The 12134-nt window shown below is 41.4% G+C and overlaps 1 protein-coding gene and 1 non-coding gene across 5 annotated transcripts in view; both read left to right on the forward strand.

Moving 5' to 3' along the window:
* The window catches only part of CRYZL1 (crystallin zeta like 1), a 33571-nt gene that overhangs the window by 14308 nt on the left and 7129 nt on the right, over positions 1–12134 (forward strand). For all 4 annotated transcript variants that reach the window (XM_061134203.1, XM_061134202.1, XM_061134200.1 and 1 more), the window contains 3 exons: positions 1715–1783; positions 8891–9024; positions 10126–10237. In XM_061134203.1, coding sequence (XP_060990186.1) covers positions 1715–1783; positions 8891–9024; positions 10126–10237 — 315 coding nt within the window. The remainder of the gene's footprint in view (positions 1–1714; positions 1784–8890; positions 9025–10125; positions 10238–12134) is intronic.
* On the forward strand, positions 5708–5780 carry TRNAC-ACA (transfer RNA cysteine (anticodon ACA)). The gene has a single exon. It is a non-coding gene; the product is annotated as a tRNA-Cys (tRNA).

The raw sequence follows: 12134 nt of genomic DNA on the forward strand, positions 1-12134 counted from the left end.
ACCTGAGCAACTAAGCTCACACAGGATAGAAAGATGGCCACAGTTGCTGACCCTGGTGCAGCCCTTCCCGGGTAGGAGGAACTCAGTCTATAATTAGACTGACGACTCCAGAGAAAGGAAAAGTCACAATCCATCTACCTGAAGACTACTGACTGATTTGGCTATGCACATGCTCTTCGGTCCACATCCGAATAAACTGTATGCAGCTGCTCCCTTACTGCCCTCGTAAAACCAAAACTTTCCTGAAGACATTTTTTTTTTTAGTGTATGGTTAATACCATTTTGCAAATATATTTCTTTATACTGTGTCCTAGACATTCATACAAACAACTATGAAGTAGTTAAGAAGTCGTTTTTGAAGTTGCCATTTCTCTGTAGAAAGTATTCATAGGAGACAGTCACATAAACTAAGAAAATAAACAGCTTTACAGCATGCTTGAAGCTGTTAAGAATAAATGTGTAGGAAAGTTGTCATCAGCTTTTAACAGAATTGCCTTTGGTTGGGGGTATTTTCTTTGAGAATTTGTTATTTCTGTCTTTATTATCTGCCCAGGAAGTCAGGTAAGGGACTTCCCTGGTGGTCCCGTGGATACGAGTGCACCTTGCAGTGCAGGGGACAGCAGTCTGACCCCTGGTCTGGGAAGATCCCACACCCCGAGGGGCAGCGGGGCCCGACCGCCACGACTGCGGGTCCGGGAAGATCCCACACGCCGAGGGGCAGCGGGGCCCGACCGCCACGACTGCTGGTCCGGGAAGATCCCACACGCCGAGGGGCAGCAGGGCCCGACAGCCACGACTGCGGGTCCGGGAAGATCCCACACGCCGAGGGGCAGCGGGGCCCGACCGCCACTACTGCTGGTCCGGGAAGATCCCACACGCCGAGGGGCAGCAGGGCCCGACAGCCACGACTGCGGGTCCGGGAAGATCCCACACGCCGAGGGGCAGCGGGGCCCGACCGCCACGACTGCTGGTCCGGGAAGATCCCACACGCCGAGGGGCAGCGGGGCCCGACAGCCACGACTGCGGGTCCGGGAAGATCCCACACGCCGAGGGGCAGCGGGGCCCGACCGCCACTACTGCTGACCCCTCATTCTAGAGTCCACAAGCCGCAGCTCCAAAGGCCCATGCACCGCAACTGAAGAGTAGCCCCTACTCACCGCAACTAGAGAAGCCCGCGCATAGCAGTGAAGAACAGTGAGCATAGCAATGAAGACCAGTGCAGCCATAGACAAATAAAATTTTAAAAAGAAAAAAGAAGTCAGATGACATTGTATTATTCAAGATTCTGTTTGTAAGAGACCAAAAATAAAATCCAACTGACTCAGGAGAAAATGGGATTTTACTGGAAGCATACTGAGGACTCTTATAGAACCAAACTCTGGGAAGGTTAGCCGTATGTCAGGGGCCAGTTTAATGAGGAGCTCAGATGCCCCCCAGTCTCTGACTTGGCTCTGTATGTCAGCCGTCATCTCTGTCATCACTCAGGTGAAAGAGGAAGAAGAAAAAGAAAGAGGTAGTATAGGTATTACAGTGCTCATATCAGAAAATAAACTACCCACTCTGCTTCCTTATTTCTGAAATCTCTCCTTACTAGTACTGGAACCTTCCTCAAAATTCCACTGAGGAAAATTTAGACTAATGCTTACTGGCCTCTCATTAGGAGTGAGTTCACTTTTAGATAGTTGCCCTTAACGTTTCTCGTTTTAATTTTCAGGAATTCTGCCCCTGGATTCTGAAGACCCTGGACTTTGTGAAGCTGTTCGAGTCCATGAGCATTACTTGGGTATGTGGTTGTGCAGTGTTTTGGAGCTCATAAGTCTTACTTCCCAAGTGTGTGTGGTTTTTAACAACATGATTGCTTTGCATCTGCTGTGAGTGTACCTAGGAAATAACTATTGGGTGGTCATCATTTGACTACCTCTAGCTTAAATTTTTTATCTATAAACTTTATTTTGAAACTGAACAGTGTTCCTACCTCTACATTTCCCTTACACTGTTCATGGTAAGAGGTTTGAAAAGCAGTTTCTCCCTTGGCTCTGAAATTATATCACTAATCAGAATCTTTTACTTCTTCTTCTTGGTTATTAAAATTTTCAAATGTATAAAATCTAGACAATACCTGTAGAGTCTGAGTCAGGAAAGACTCAAAACACTTATTCTTGGTTTCTGTTGCTAATATCCTTTTGGCCAATACTCAATTTAACTCAAGTGCTAATTTTAAAATTTTCTTTTCAGGTGGCCAAGGTATTGGAGTTTCAGCTTCAGCATCAGTCCTCATTAGAAGAAGGAGTCCTCACTGGAAGGACTGATGGTAAAGCTGAAACTCCAATACTTTGGCCACCTGATGCAAAGAAATGACTCACTGGAAAAGACCCTGATGCTGGGAAAGATTGAAGGTGGGAGGAGAAGGGGATGACAGAGGATGAGATGGTTGGATGGCATCACCAACTCGATGGACATGAGTTTGAGCAAGCATAGGGAGTTGGTGAAGGACAGGGAGGCCTGGCGTGCTGCAGTCCATGGGGTCGAAAAGAGTTGGACACAACTGAGCAACTGAACTGAACTAAATTTACTTCTTAAATATTTAAAGTGAATAAATTATGTAGACATACAAAACATGCTGCATCTCCTTAACAATCGGAGGAAGCACTTTACCATGGTTATGCATCCTTGAGCCTGACAAAGTCATCAGGTTTGACCATCCCAAGTGCTGGCAAGGATGGGGAGCCGCCGAATCTTTTGAGCACTGGGAGTATAAATTACTAGAAATGCTTTAGAAAAATAACTTGACCTGATCTAATAAAGGTGATGATGTATTAACAGCTCAAACCTGGTAACTCTCCTGGTACTTTCGTGCCCCAGAGAGGCCTGATGTGCACCAGTAGACATGCATAAGACCCCATATAGTAGCATGGTTTGTCACTGTGGGATAAAGAGAAACAGCGTAAATGTTCATCACCAGGAAAATGGATAACCAAAGATATTTCTCACTAACTCATCAGTAAAAGTGTATAAATAACAGTCAAATATATCAAGATGGGTGAACCTCACAAACCGTGCTAAGTGAGAAAAGCAAGTTGCAGAAGTATAGGACAGTGTGATACCATTTTATTTCTATAAAGTTCAAAACTACAAAATTTAATGAGGCATATATCATTTAAGGATATAAGGAACATGAGGGGAAAAGTTATGTGGAAGTTACCTTTGTGGGCGAGGAAAGAGGACATGAACACAGCAGCGCCACGGGCCTCCAATGGTGCTGCCAGTCTTGTTTCTATGCTAGGATTCATGGTTTCTTCATAACTTACCTATAAGTCATCATACATTCTTTCGTATTCTTGAACTATTTCATTAAATTTTTTCCTAAGTTCTTTCTTGAATAATATAACTGGTAATCAGACTATGTGGGGCCAATTTTGGACTCTTAAATTTGGATTTTGGACTATTAAAAATAGTAAATTTATATACCTCCTAGCAAGTCTGTTCTTCCACCAAACCAAAAAACTAGGTTCCAAACAACTCCCTGAAAATGTCTTACTAATCTTGTTGCAGAATATTGAGGATAGAGGTAAAAAGTCGAATAAATTCTTTCAGCTCTTTTGTGCTTTCAATTCTCAAGCCATTCTGTCAAACATAAAAATTTTACTTTTTATACAAACATTTCATGCAGCTCAATATAACCAAAACAAAGCCCAATCAAAAGATGGGCAGAAGATCTAAATATACCTTTCTCCAGTGAAGACATACAGATAGCAAAAAGCACATGAAAAGATGCTCAACATTGCTAATTGTTAGAGAAATGCAGATCAAAACTACAGTGAGGTATCACCTCACACCAGTTCACATGGCCATCATTAAAAAGTCTACAAACAATAAATGCTGGTAACAGTGTAGAGAAAAGGGAACCCTCCTACATTGTTGGTGGGAATATAAGTTAGTAAAACCACTATGGAGAACAATATGGGGGCTCCCTGAAAAACTAAAAATAGAACTACTCTATGATCCAGCAATCCCACTCCTGGGCATATATCCAGTGAAAACCATAATTCAAAAAGATGCATGCACCCAATGTACTTTGCAGCACTATTTACAATAGCCAGGACATGGAAGTAACCTACATGTCCATCAAGAGAGTAATGGATAAAGAAGGTATGGTACATATATATGATGGAATATCACCCAGCCATAAAAAAGCATGAAATAATGCCATTTGTAGCTACATAGACAGACCTAGAGATTATCATACTAAGTGAAGTAAGTCACACAAAGGAAGACAAATATTATATCACTTATATGTAGAATCTGGAAAAACAGACTCACAGACTTAGAAAAAAACTTATGGTTACCAAATGGGAAAGAAAGGTAGGGGGGTGAAATACATTAGGAGTATGCACACTGGTGGTGGTGGTTTAGTCGCTACGTCACGTCTGACTCTTGTGACCCCAGACTAGCCCGCCAGGCTCCTCTGTCCATGGGATTCTCCAGGCAAGAATACTGGAGTGGGTTGCCATTTCCTTCTCCAGGGGATCTTCCTGACCCAGGAATCAAACCCGGGTCTCCTGCATTGCAGGCCAATTCTTTTACCAACTGAGCTATAAGGGAAGTCCATCACATATGCACACTACTACATATAAAAGAGATGATCAAGAGAGACCTACTGTATAGTAAAGGGAACTTTATTCCATATTCTCTGGTGACTTACCTGGGAGAAGAATCTGAACAAGAATGGGTATGTGTATATTTATAGTTGAATTCTTTACTGCACACCTGAAACTAGCACAATGTTTGAGTCAAATGTACTCCAATATAAAATAAAAATTAAATTTAAAAAAATTGGCACACATTTTCAGCATTATTCCCATGGACTTGCGGTAGAAAGAATTGAAATGATAATTACAAAGAATTGTAATACTGTTATTATTGATCCATATATGGCTCTCTTTTATTAATTATCTTAGTTTTTATAACATGATAAGTATTTGTGGACCACCTAATACAAAAGCAAGGATCTCAACATTAAACCACGTCTAACCATGTAATTTTAAAGCCTCTGCAATTTTAAATGTAGTTTTATTAGTTAGCATTATTTTTATGTGATAAAACTTTTTAAATTTATTTTTAGTTGGAGGATAATCGCTTCCCAATGTTGTGTTGGTCTCTGTACACCTGAGACCCAGCCAGAGGAGCACGTACGTCCCGTCCCTCTGAGCCTCCCAGCCCGCCCGTCCAGGCTGTCCCAGAGTGCTGGGCCGAGCCCCCTGTGTTACACCGCACCCTCCCTTTGGTTATCTGTTTTACATACAGGACTGTGTGTTTCAGTGCTGCTCTGTAAATCTGTCCCACCCTTTCCTTCCCCTCTGTGTCCACAAGTCTGTTCTCTATGTCTGCATCTGTATCCTTGCCCTGACATTTTTTCAGCACTGAATTTTTTATTTCTTCATGAAAGTCTGCTGCTGCTGCTGCTAAGTCGCTTCAGTCGTGTCCTACTCTGTGCAACCCCATGGACTGCAGCCCACCAGGCTCCTCCGTCCATGGGATTCTCCAGGCAAGAGTACTGGAGCGGGGTGCCATTGCCTTCTCCTATTGAAAGTATAAGTAGTACCAATTCTTATGATGGAAGATAATCTCAAAAATATAAGTTGTACATAGACTGAACACGCACTGTTAGAGTAGATGGGCTTTGGAGTCAGACTTTCAAACTCAGACTTCCCTGGTGGCTCAGACGGTAAAGCGTCTGCCTACAATGCGGGAGACCCAGGTTCGATCCCTGGGTCAGGAAGATCTCCTGGAGAAGGAAATGGCAACCCACTCCAGTATTCTTTCCTGGAAAATCCCATGGATGGAGGAGCCTGGTAGGCTGTAGTCCATGGGGTTGCAAAGAGTCGGACACGACTGAGCGACTTCCCTTTCTTTCTTTCTTCCTTTCTTTCTTTCAAACTTGTGGCATCAGACAAATTATTACCTTGAACGCCATTTTATAATCAGGAAAACTGGGAAAATTGCTGTCTTAAATTTATAAGGATTAAAGTACTGTCTGAGATATCCCCTGGTGCTTGGTATGTTTTACTGTTTTAATGCCTTGCTTGTCTGAACTTTTTCATTGTGTGCTTGGATGTTTTACATCCCCACTAGATGGCACTGGTTAGCCAATTTAATTCTCACTGTCCAACCCATCTGACTCTTTTGCCTTAAGAGGAAAAATACTTACGGTAAAGACTATTGAAAGTGTTATACACTTGATTTCAGGTAAAATTAGAAAGGATTACCTATACTGTGAAAAAATCACATTCAGTATACACATTCATAAAAACAAAATATTAAATAATTAAACATATTAAGGAACAGCTTAGTGGTCAGAAAATATAGAGCTAATATAACTTAAACTATATTAGCAGTGTACGTTTTGTTTCAAGTGCAGTAGAAAACCACTGATAAATTTTAAGCAAAGAAGTGTGAGGATGTTATTTACATTTTTAAAAGATCATTCTGACACTGCTGCATTTCAAAGACACCACTAAAGAGATTGAGAAGAGATGCCATAAAATTGAAAATAATATTTATAACACATGAGCAAGCAAATGACTTATCTAAAATATACTATGAATTCCTGCAAATAAATAAGGAAAAAGACAACAACAGTAGAAAAACTGGTAAAACACCTGAACAGTCACTTCACAAAAGGAGTTCTAGGGCTTCCTCGGTGGCTCAGTGGTAAAGAACTCACCTGCCAGTTCAGGGGACGCAGGTTCGATCCTTGGTCCAAGAAGATCTCACATGCCAAGGAGCAGCTAAGCCCAGGAGCAAAACTGTTGAGCTTGTGTTCTGGGGCCCAGGAACCAACTACTGAGCCCATGTGCTGCAATTGCTGAAGCCCGAGTGCCCTAGAGCTCAGCCACAGGAGAGGCCACCGCAGTGAGGGGCCCACTGGCCACAACTGGAGAAAAGCCTGTGCAGCACCAAAGACCCAGCACAACCAAGGATAAGTAATAAAGAAATAAATATTTCTTAAAAAAGGAATTCTGTATGGCCCGCAAACATGGAAAGGTGCTCAACTTCATTAGTAGGTGGGGGAAAGCAAATTAAAATCACAGTAAGAAACCATGACACACCCGTACAATGGGCAAAAATGTGTAATACCAGGGTTGACAAGGATGTTCAAAGCAGCAGCTTTGTGAGAGTCAATTCATAAGCTACTGTGGAAGTGTTCAGTGACGTCGAAGGCAGAATTCCATTCCTCAGTAAATACCCTGTAGAACACCTGTGTACCAGCACAAGGGTACTTTTATACATGAGCATTCTTAGTTAAGAATGCTTAACTCAGAATAGCATTGAAACAAGTATACTATCAAGGGTGAAACAGATCACCAGCCCAGGTTGGATGCATGAGACAAGTGCTCAGGGCTGGTGCACTAGGAAGACCCAGAGGGATGGGATGAAGAGGGAGGCGGGAGGGGGGATCGGGATGAGGAACACATGTAAATCCATGGCTGATTCATGTCAATGTAGGCAAAAACCACTACAATATTGTAATTAATTAGCCTCCAACTAATAAAAATAAATGGAAAAAAAAAAGAATGCTTAACTCCTGAAAAGTTAAGAATACCTAACTACCAAACAATGGGGGAAAACAGAAATGTTCCTTGACTCAAGAGTGGATAACCCATCCATTCTATTAAATTAGATGTTGCCCTAAGACATCAAAAATGAAAAGCACTATAGCCTAGTGAGGCTTCCCCAGCTCAGTGGTACAGAATTTGCCTGCAGTGCAGGAAACACAGGTTCTATCCCTGGGTCAGGAAGATCCCCTGAAGAAAGAAATGGCAACCCATTCCAGTATTCTTGCCTGGAAAATCCTATGAACAGAGGAGCCTGGCTGGCTACAGTCCATAGGGTCCCAAAGAGTTGGACACAACTGAAGCAGCTTAGCATGCATAGCCACAGTACCAAAAAAGGATGTGTCTTAAAAAATGATAAGCAAAAAAAGAAGATAGAAAAAAATGTGTATAGTACAGTTCCATTTAGATAAAGTTCAGAAACAGGCAAAACAAAATTATGTTGTTTAGGAATGTATATGCCAAATTGATGCTTTTGATCAATTGATCAATAAAGAATTAATGCTTTTGAACTGTGGTGTTGGACTACAAGGAGATCAAACCAGCCAATCCTAAAGGAAATAACCCTGAATATGCATTGGAAGGACTGATGCTGAAGCTGAAGCTCCTATACTTTGACCACTTGAAGCAAAGAGCCAATTCATTGGAAAAGACCCTGTCTGATGCTGGAAAGGATTGAGGGCAGGAGGAGAAGGGGGCAACAGAGGATGAGATGGTTGTATGGCATCACTGACTCAATAGACATGAGTCTGCGTAAGCTCTGGGAGTTGGTGATAGACAGGGAGGCCTGGCATGCTACAGTCCATGGGGTTGCAAAGAGTCAGACACAACTTGGCGATTGAACAACAACTTTATCATTAAACTAGTATGGTTGTGACCTCTGATGTCAATTATATCTCAGTTTTTTAAAAATGCCTTTGGTGGGAGAGGTGAGGCTGTCAACATGAGGGCTTGTTTTCTTTTTCAACCAGGATGGTAGTGACTCGTGTACTTGCTTTATATTTATTCATCCAGCTATACTTTGTTTCATGTTGTTTTCTGCATGTTTTACTTCAACCATGAAACATTTTAAAAACTGCACACACTGACTCCTGCATTCACAGTGGAGTGTGCGTGGGCACAAATGGCAGGAGGTAAAGTGTGGTGGAGGTGAAAGATACTGGGAGCAGAGGCCTGGACCAGGGCTATGGTGGCAGCAGAGATGGAAGCAAAGAGATCCAGGCGGCAGGTCTAATGGGCCTTGCTAACAGATTGTTTCCTCTTGTTCTTTGTGATAGTTCACAAACCAGAAAAAGTCACGTGGACAGAAGCTGCTGGAACCATCCGGGATGGGTTAAGAGCCTATACAGCCCTGCATTATCTCTCCCATCTCTCGCCTGGAAAATCCGTGCTGATAATGGACGGAGCAAGTGTAGGTGCTAGTAGTTTTGTTAAAAACAAACCGTCATGTCAGTGTGTGGCAACACCCACTACAGTACTGTAAAGAAATTAGCCTCCAGTTAAAATAAATAAATGTTTTTTTAAAAAGACCAAAGTAGGATAAACTTAGGAAATTGAGAAATGGGCCATCCACTTACTAATACAATGTATTGCCAGTTAACTTATTCACTGATTTCCTATACCAAACTCCCATTTTCTAAAATAAGCAGCTTTTATCAACAGACGATGTGTTTAGTTTCTTACTGCTTTGAATCTGCTAGTACTTTAAAAAAGCAGACAAGCCATTTTTATTCATGCCTGTTACACAAAATTTGAAATAGCTCATAATCTTTGAAGCTAGACCCCAGGTCTCCCTGCCTATTTTATATCATATCCCTCATACTTACACTTACGTGATTAAGGTGTCTCATTTATAGATATATCACACAAGATCAAAACTGTACTAATTTAAACATGTTACATATATGTAGTGATGTTTATACATGATAAACATCAAAATATAAAGACACTAATAAAAGATTACATAAAAATCTAAAAATGTTACAGATTTTATATCTGTTGATGAAAATGATTTTTCTTTGAAAAAAAGGCAGTCTTCATTGGCTTCAGCCCTGTGTCCAACATCAAGATAGTAGTTATTTTCCTGAACTTACCCACAGGTCAGCAAAAGGATGGAACTTTTGAAGTGCTTTGATTTTCAAAGAGAGGTTGCTGGACTGGTATATGTACCATATAATTAGCTTAGTACATTATGCTGACAAGGCCCTTAATGGCCCATTTTTCTCTTTCCAAGGCCGTGTTCTGAATTCAGCCTGCTTCTGTCCTTGAGGTTATGTGCTACAGTCAGACTGGCTGGGAGCCTGTAGCGCACACAGCTTTTCCTTGAGGCAGAGTCTATCAAATGTCTCCCTTTCTAATAAGCTTGTCCATATTTTTTTCTTTGTATCAGACAAGATTTTAAAATATACTGAAGTAGCACTAAACTGTTACTCTTTATTAAAAACAACCTAGATGAATTAGACACAGCCTCTGCCCTCTATCTGTAACCCCACTGTGTATTTCTCCCACACAGGCACTTGGTACAATAGCTATTCAGTTAGCACACCATAGAGGAGCCAAAGTGATTTCAACAGCCTGCAGCCTTGAAGACAAGCAGATTCTTGAAAGATTTAGGCCTCCTATAGGTGAGTAATAGTACTCAACACAGACTTTAATACATAAAATTTTGAAGAGATATCATATCACCTTGAAAACTCCACTTGTAAAACAAACTGCAAAATGCCAAATACGTGTCATTTTTAAAATGGACTTAGTTCCTGTGCTAAGTCCAAGGTTACTTAAGTTTACATTGTAATTATTTGGGCTTTTCTGTTGTTGTTTTCTTTTGGCCAGACAGTGTGGCATGTGGGATCTTAGTTCCCCCACCAGGGAACTGGTGTGTGAGCCCCTCTGCTGTGTGAGCACTAGACCCCTAGGGAAGTCCCAATTATTTTTCAGAGTTTTTTCTTCTTTGCCCCATTGTTATCAACTTAGTCAAGTTTGAATTAGGTGAACTTTGACACAGTTCAGAAACACCTGATACCTCTTTGGTTTTTTTAGTCAATAAGTCATTATATTTTTGTATCACTTTTTGTTTCTCAAACTCTTTTACCCAGTGACATGTACCTGAAGGGGTCCACAGAGAATGAGATGGTTGGATGGCATCACCGACTCAATGGACATAGCTTGAGGAAACTCTGGGAGATGGTAAAGGACAGGGAAGCCTGGCATGCTGCAGTTCCTGGGGTTGCAAAGAGTTGGATACAATTTAGCAACTGAACAACAAATGTCCCTAAAGTTGCCCGATTCCTGTGATGCGCTGGGATGGGAGATGAGCCAGTTCAACAGAAACCCAGGTCACATATAGTTTAGGATAAACAGGATATGGCATCAGCTGGGGAGCTCTTGAAAGGACTGAACCTATCCCAAAAGCAATGAACATGGGAAAGAGAAAGTAGAAATTGACAAAATAAAATGGAGAGATGGGAATGGAATTTAGTAGACTGGAGTTAACAGAATTAACATTGGAGATTAACAGATAAAGAGCAGAGTGTAAGTGAAGGGCCCGCAGGAAGGAAAGTAAGATTCACTGAGTGTTAATATGAATGATAGTTCCTTAAATCCTCAACAACCCTGTGTCAAGTAACCGGGAAACAGCATCTCAGAATTTAGCTTGTCCAAGGATGTGCCAGGGTGTGTACCACTAGACCTGAAATGGAATTTGAACCCAGGCCTGTCTAACAGTAAAGCCTGGGTTGTTTCCATGGTTATGTTATGCTTTTGGCAGATAACCAAGAAATGGAAAGAAGGTTGAAACAGGGATTGAGAAAGGAGGGAGATAAGAAAAAAAGAAGAGATTGAAAATGGAGGGGAGGAGCATAAATAGTACTGTGGGCATGGAGCAGTTTCCTCTTGGTTAACCCTGCCCTTCCCTTCTGTCTCCCCACCCCACCCTCAAGACTTCAGTCAGTACTAGACTACACCTCGAATCTGAGCAGCTCTGAACAGAATTCTCTGTAATGAGAACGTATTCAAAAATACAAAAATGAAAGAGAGAGAGGTGTCTTCATTTTCCAATTCAAATTCTGAGATTTTTTAAAAAAAATATTATTATATTTGGTTGCATCAGCTCTTAGTTGTAGCATGTGGAATCTAACTAGATCCCTGACCAGGGATTGAACCTGGTCTCCCTGCTTTGGGAGCAATAGTCTAGCCACTGGACTATCAGGGAAGTCCCCAAATTCTGAGATCTTTCAGTTCTCATTGGCTTGTTCTCTTAATATAGTACTTTAAAACAACCAGTTAAAGTTAGTTTTATTTTCACTAACTCTGCTTAGAATAATCCTGTTTCGTTTTGTTTTTTTCACCCTCAGAATTCTTTGTTTTTGTTTTGGAGGGCAAGTCAGGGAATGCTGGTATGGGTTGGGATTTCTGTGACTGAGAAAAGATAAAACTGCCTCTAATAGACAAGTACCAAATCCAGAATAGATCTTTGTACTTTTGAGCTCTGACCTCTATTAAATCTGAACATACTTAAGAAAT

The sequence above is a fragment of the Dama dama genome, chromosome 31 (genome assembly GCF_033118175.1).
Source record: "Dama dama isolate Ldn47 chromosome 31, ASM3311817v1, whole genome shotgun sequence".
NCBI lineage: Eukaryota > Metazoa > Chordata > Mammalia > Artiodactyla > Cervidae > Dama > Dama dama.